At 53.1% G+C, this 7,110-nt stretch overlaps 1 protein-coding gene and 1 long non-coding RNA gene across 4 annotated transcripts in view; one reads left to right on the top strand and one right to left on the bottom strand.

The window, feature by feature from the left end:
- Nucleotides 1–1,996: 1,996 nt before the first annotated feature.
- Nucleotides 1,997–3,725, bottom strand: LOC112475820. The gene is made up of 2 exons (XR_003044895.1): nt 3,601–3,725; nt 1,997–2,774 (listed from the first exon to the last, which is right to left on the bottom strand). It is a non-coding gene; the product is annotated as an uncharacterized LOC112475820 (long non-coding RNA).
- Nucleotides 3,394–7,110, top strand: part of NPR3 (natriuretic peptide receptor 3) — a 65,909-nt gene continuing 62,192 nt past the window's right edge. For all 3 annotated transcript variants that reach the window (XM_025043532.1, XM_006907107.3, XM_006907106.3), the window contains exon 1: nt 3,394–4,334. In XM_025043532.1, the coding sequence (XP_024899300.1) occupies nt 3,578–4,334 (757 nt within the window). In that variant the 5' untranslated portion in view covers nt 3,394–3,577. The remainder of the gene's footprint in view (nt 4,335–7,110) is intronic.

The raw sequence follows: 7,110 nt of genomic DNA, 5'->3' as shown, positions 1-7,110 counted from the left end.
TTAAGGTTCCCTGTATAATGCTGTCTTCTCTGGTAGCAGGGGAACAAATATAGACACTGGTTTTACTTCACAGAGCTGAAAACAAATAGTTGAATACTTTGTGGAAAACTTGCCCACCTTGTTTTAGCAACTTAAAGTTAAAAAATATGGTTGTGGATATTGATGAAAACATTTCTAAATCCTAACATTGTCTTTAGGCTTTCATTTGGCTAATTTTACTTGATTTTGCAGCATTTCCCTGTAACTTTCTTTTGTTTTCATTCAGCAATTGTGGACTGAAAGAATATACACATGGAAAAGGTCAGCAATTCTTTGAATGTTAAAAACAAAACAAAACAAAAAACCCCCAAAATTGAAAGGACGAATATTTAAAAATTGAGTCTAAGAGATGAGTTATTTCAATTTTTTTCCTTTGTTTCCTTCTTTCTGGGTTTGATTCATCTTCATGATTTTAATGCTACAAAAATTCTATTATAGATTATTAGTCTTTCTGTGCTCTATATCCTCAAAACTTAGCTAAACACAACTTAAAATCTCGGTTTAAAGAATGTTTGTATTTAAAGAGAGTTAGCTTTGTTTCCTCTTTGACATGATGTTAACGGGTGGTACGTGCTTTATTTCAAATCCAATTCTTCATGAAAATATTCTCAGGGGATGAAGAGGTATTTAAGTATGTTGTTTATATTCTCTGGGCCTCATTTCTTCATCTGGAGGGTGCCAGGTGTCAGGCGGGGTGACTTCTAAAGTCTTTTCCAGCCCTAAGATTGGAGAACTTCATGACATTCATAAGATTTACACAAACTTACAGCTGCTTGGGAAAAATCTAATTTGATGGAAAGTAAACAAACTCATAACATTAAAATCTGTATACTTATATTACTTGGTGGGTCTTCCTATACTCTCATGCCGAATTTCATTTGAAAAGCTTTTTTTAAAAAATCCTAATTTCTGCTCGTTGGAAAAATTTAAGGGATGCTTTGAGCATCAGCAACAGTAGTAACATTGGCTTTTCTGGTTCTGCTGTCCATTCGGGGTGGTGGTGGGGCTCTTCCCTGCCACAGCCTGGTCTGTAGGTGCTCTTGAGTGACATTCTGGAAGTTGAGAACTCTGAACCAAAGGCCACCGAGAGGCTACTACTCACCCAAACATAAACTCACTGCCCTGCGCGTGACCTTCACCGGGGCTGGGCAGCGCCTGGGAGTGGAGAGGCATTCACACCGGTGCCACTGAAACCCCAGACTCTCCGAATAAACCCACGCTACACAGTGTGCAGAATCACATCGCCATTGGCTGGTGTCCTCCTGACACAGGGCATAACGAGCAGTAATAGGAAACCCTGGTTCCTTGACGTTTCCTGGCAACCAGTTTTGAAATCCATTAAAATCCTTGGATTCAGCCGTTCTCTGTCTTCCTTCTTTCTCTCTATCTCTTCCTCCTTCCCTCTCTCCTTCTCTCCTCTACTTCCCAGGAGTTCAGGGAGGATTTAATCGCTGTGAAGCTCTAAATCTCAGTATCCAGTGCGTGCGGATTACCCTGTTTGCAGAATTAAATTTTGTACAGATGCCTCTTTCGCTACGGGTTAGCAGCTCTAATTAAGTAAATGAAAAGTTCTCGCAGGAGTTAGAAGCTCCTACACGAAGGAGCTGAAACCAAAATGACCCACAGGACGAAACGTTACCCATAATTAAGCAGTCGGTGCCTGGAGTGACAAGGAAGGTGGTATTAACCTCGGCGAGCGCTGATGCCTGAAGTTGCCACATCTCCAGAAACCCCAATTTGCCTTTTCAAGGTCACGAACAAGAGAGATTGCCCTTTCGGGTTCTGGCGTTAAAACAAAACAAAACGAAACAAACAAAACAAAACAAAAACCAAACACGCAGCGCCTGGGACCGCGGCACCCGGCGTACCCGTCCGCTGCAAGTTTCTGCCGAAAGAGGGCGTTAGTCTAAGCCTAATAGAAGTTTGTGGACATGACGCCCAATTAAATGAAAGACAATTTTAAAACATTTTCAATTTATTTTAATTTGCGGGACTTAAGTGTCAGAATTCTTCTGTCCAATGTAGCACGTTCACATGGCAAACGACCTCGGTGTGTCACCGCATTCAGAGGGTCAAGTCCCATTCGGACCTGCCCGGCGGCGCCGCGGACGCCCGCGAGCCTCCCCCGGCCACCGACTTCTCCGCGGCCGTTTCCATCCTGGTCTACACTGCTGTTGTGGCTGTGACCAGAGGCAGGACTGGGTCTCCAAGGCAGGACCTTTTTCGGCATTGCAGAACCCAGAGCAGTGTCTCGCGCGCCCGAGAAGAGCAGCGGTTGGATTTCCAAGCGCTCGGGTCGGAGTGGAGCATGAGCCTGCACCCAGGGGACTCTCGGGGTAACAATTTGGGGAGAAAGTCTCTTTATTTAGTCACCTTATTTAGCAAACAAAGCCCCGAGGACACCTTGGAGATGCTTCCCAAGCTTTTGCCACCTCCAGAAGCCGAACCGTTCCCTTGTCTTTCGGAGCAACAAGTTTCGCTTTCCTGCTTGCAGCGCGCTGGCAGAGGGTCTGTGTGTGGGGACACGGGGAACCCGGCGACGCCGCGACTCCAGGGCGAACTCGCGCAGCCCAGAGGGAGGGTGCTGGCGCTGGGCTGCGGAAGGAGGGGTGCGACTAAAGCCCGGGCTAGCAGGATCCGCTATCCAGCCGCTTGCACTGGGTCCAGGGTCCCTGTTTCCTTATCTTGCTCCAGAGGACAGGATAGGTCGGGTGCCCGCCAGGATTTGGCGCGTCCTGCGGGAAAGTGGCCGGACGGAGAAAGAGGTGAGAGTGAGTGAGACCTATGGATTTTTGCATCGAAACTACCAATTTCTAGAACCATCCCTTCCTCTAACCCTGTTGTTTATTTTTGCGCGATGTGTGTGCCTGAGCGCATTTATTTACTTTCAAAAGCAACTCCCTTTTTTAAAGCCGAGGCTGGAGAGAGCGCTGCCGCGTGCGGGGCCACGGAGAGGCGGGGCCCCCAGAGGCGGTGCGGTGCAGTGGGGGCTCCGGCGGGTGCAGCTGTGGGCAACTGCGGCTTTAAGGAAAAGGTTGAGGGATGGCGAGGAGTGGGGCTGAGGGATACCGGAGTGGTGAGAAGGGAAGGGGTGCCACTCTCCCCACCCCCACCTCCCCCACCCGCTGGAAATACAAGGCCAGCCTCGGCGCGCCTTGTGTGGTAACACGCTCCGCCGCTGCCACGCTATTTAAACGCCGGTTATGGATCCAGGAACCGGCGCGAATCAATGAGATCAAACGCGAGGGAGATGCACCGTCAATTACAAGCACTTGGACAAGTCTAACTTTTTTTTCTTTTGCAAATACGCCTTCAAAAGCAACCTTAGCAACGCCCAAATAGAAGCCATAAAGAGTGACATTGCAAAGAAGGACTCTTCCTCTTTATCTTTTGGCGTTAGCGAAGGGGGTATTCTATTTTCTTAGAGCGCCCAAGGGGGCGCAGGGACCTCGGAGAGGAGAGTGGGGAGGAAAGAGGAAGGCTGGGTAGGGGGCAGAGGGCGAGTCGGCAGTCAGGGCAGGCGCTTTCCTGCGGCACGATGCGGTCCCGGCTGGTGCTCACTTTCTCCGCGTGCGTCTTGCTCGGCTGGGCGTCGCTGGCCGGCAGCGCGGGTGGCGGTGGCGGCGGGGTCGAGGGCCTGGGTGGCGGGCGCCGGGAGAGAGAGACGCTGCCGCCGCAGAAGATCGAGGTGCTGGTGCTGTTGCCCCAGGACGACTCGTACCTGTTCTCCCTGGCTCGGGTGCGGCCGGCCATCGAATACGCGCTCCGCAGCGTGGAGGGCAACGGGACCGGGCCGCGTCTCCTGCTGCCCGGCACTCGCTTTCAGGTGGCCTATGAAGACTCAGATTGCGGCAACCGCGCACTCTTCAGCCTGGTGGACCGCGTGGCAGCGGCGCGGGGCACCAAGCCGGACCTCATCCTGGGGCCGGTGTGCGAGTACGCGGCGGCGCCGGTGGCCCGGCTTGCGTCGCACTGGAACTTGCCCATGCTGTCGGCCGGCGCTCTGGCCACTGGCTTCCAGCACAAAGACACGGAGTACACGCACCTCACGCGCGTGTCTCCCGCGTATGCCAAGATGGGCGAGATGATGCTCGCCCTGTTCCGCCACCACCAGTGGAGCCGCGCGGTGCTGCTTTACAGCGACGACAAGCTGGAGCGGAACTGCTACTTCACCATCGAAGGGGTCCACGAGGTCTTCCAGGAGGAGGGTTTTTACACGTCCCCCTACAGTTTCTATGAGACCAAAGACTTGGACCTGGACGAAATCGTACGCTACATCCAGGCCAGCGAGCGAGGTGAGCAGGAGCGCACCCGGGTCCCCGCTGTAACCCACCCACTCTCTGCGGCTCTCCTTGCTCACGCATCCGCTCCTCCGCGGACCCCACTACCCCCTGCGGCTCTAAGCACTCGGGGAGGGAGCGCGTTCGAGCATTCTCCAGGGTGTGCGCCGTCTGGCTGCAACGACCTTTAATCATGCCCCATCGCGGTCGCGGGGTGTACGTAGAGGGTCCGGGGAGGTGGTGGAGCCTGGGGGAGGGGCGTCAGAGCCTGCAGCTCTGGCGTGCTCAGGTCCGACAGGTGCTGTCAAACCGTCTGGGTTTTTCTTCCTCGCTCTCCCTTCGCCAGCGCGGTGCTGGCGCTTAGGGGCGCACTCCCAGCGCTCTGCTCCACCAGGGTCTGAAAGCGTGCGGAGGAGGAAAGAACTAGTTACCCAGTCCCTTTTTGACGTGCGCCCCCTCCTAGTGCGGAAGCGTAAGAGGATGATCTATAGCCCCCGCGCCACCACATGGCTAGCTCAGGCCTCGGGGTTTCCCCAGCTCTTCCTTCCACAGACCCCAGCTTTCTTTTCAAGTCTCATTTTTCGCACTTCTCATTCCTTCCCTGGCCCCTCCAGCCCCCTTTAAACGAGTTTCTGTGGTTTCTACCAAAAAATGCCTCACTGTGTCTGGACTCAGGCGACACTCACTTTCCCAAGCTCTAAAGCGCCGCAGCTCGGCTTTGCAGGAGCGCGCGCTGGAGAAGCGGGCGCTGAACCTCCTTTCCAGATGCCCCCAGGTTTTCTCCGCAGGTCTGTGGGGGTTTTATATAAGCACCAAACTGGACGAAAAGCTAAAGGCTGAGGATGGTGGCTATGGTTACAAAGAGGGGGAGGAGAAGCGGGTGGTCGCGGATACAGAATTGCGCAAGCCCTCAGTGTGGCCCATTTTACTGCAGAGGAGACTGCAGGAAGGCGTGCTGAGATCCCAGCATAACGCAGTTCCCTCCTTCCCAGTGTCAGTTTTGGGGCGCACAACGCTGGGGGAATCCCGCCTCTGCTACCCATAGGCGCACACGCGCCTGGATTGTCAGTGGTTCAATCCCAGGAAAGCTCCCCACAACCGCACGCGGAGAGACCCAAGGGGAGAGGGGCGGAGCCAGGTGCTGGGCTAGTCCACGACTTGGCACCGCCGGACGCCTGAGCACTGGTGGTGCGAGGCAGCGCGGCCGGAGGCGGGGGTGGGATCTCAGCAACAGGTGAGAGGGGCAGAGGAACCATGGAGGATGACGCTGAGGCCACTCTCCTTCCCAGTTTGGCCACTTCGGACTCGTAGTGAACGTAATCTTTAGAACAAGGAGGCGCGAGGTGTTGACAAGTGGGGATGTTGCATGACCAAATTTTGAGCGTTCAAACTCCAGGCTGTGCAGAATCCCTCGCTGCCCGCTAAACAGCCGAGGCTTTGCTGATTATGAAAAAGAGTACTTGTACCAACGGCTGAGGACTCGCCATGCCTGGTGGGGAAACCCATTTCTACTTCTCTCCCCACTCCCAGTCCCCAGGTTGCTGCAGACCCCTGCAGACCTCGGGCTGCTCTGGTCCCCAGTTCCCGAGTCTTCGGTTCTCTGGGAGCTAGGAGTTGGAGAATTTCCAGGGCGGGCTAGGGCTGGGGGTGTGTCCCCCTACCCATGAGATCCAAGGTCTGCCAACACGTCTGTGATGCCATTGCGCTGAAGGTCTTAATGCCGCTGGTGACCCCCGTGCTTGCGGTCTGGGATTCATGGCGGAGGGGATCTCTCAGCCCAGATGAGGGCAGATCGCGGCCACGGGGCCCCTTAGACTCACAAGGGTGACTGAAGCCAGGTGGCAGAGAGGGCGGCAATGCCCTGGAGGGCCTGGGGGCTTCAGAGAGCTTGGGCTACAGTCTGCTGCCGCGGATTATTTTTAATTCCAAAAGCCTCGTAGATGTTCCCAGTCTCTGTTTTTTTTTTTCTTCTTCCAAGTTTGAATTTAGTGGTCAACGTTTGCTCAGCTGACCGGTATATGGTACAGTGTAGAAGGCTACCATCCCGGCGAAAATAAAATTCCAACAGTGACTTGGCAGATGTTCAGAAATATAAAATAGTTTCCTTTCTAAGTATCTCCTTCCCCACCCCACCTCCCGGAAATTCTCAGAAAGTTGCTTGACGACAAAGTTCTTTCTGGGAACTTCTACCTTTTGCTAATAACCATTGCTTCACCACAAGCAGTTAAAGGGTTACATAGGGGTTCAGTGGAGTTTACTGCCACAACCGCCTGTCCTGGCTCAGCCTTTCATTGGTGGTGGTGGGTGATCTTTGGGGTGCTACCAAACCTCATACCTCAGGCTCCTCAGGTAAAGTGGAGTCAGTGGGGGCACCCCACTTGGGGCATGTTGGGAAGATTAAATGAGCTAACGCATGCAATGTGTTGAAACATACTAAGTGCTCAGCAAAAGTGAGGTTTTATTATAGTTATTATTTTATGTATATGATGATAATCAATCACCTTCACTAGAACCCTGGGGTGAGAAGTGGATGCTCTGGATTTGGTGTCTCCTCAGCAGCTGCATGACCTGGGCAAGTCACTTACCTTCTCCGAGGCTGAATTTCTTCCTCTGTGAAACAGTGAGGTTGAATGAGAATCAGGCCTCTTCAAAATGATGTTCTCTAATTCCGATTTGTGGTCACTCAAGTGTAAAAATGTAACTGTGTTTTTTTGTCTTTGAACATTCCATATTAAACATCATAGAACTAGACAGTTTCTCCCCCCACCCACCCCACCCCCCCTCTCGCCCA

The sequence above is a fragment of the Pteropus alecto genome, unplaced genomic scaffold (assembly GCF_000325575.1).
Source record: "Pteropus alecto unplaced genomic scaffold, ASM32557v1 scaffold152, whole genome shotgun sequence".
NCBI lineage: Eukaryota > Metazoa > Chordata > Mammalia > Chiroptera > Pteropodidae > Pteropus > Pteropus alecto.
Note: the sequence above shows the minus strand (reverse complement) of the source record. Positions and strands in the feature narration are given on the sequence as shown.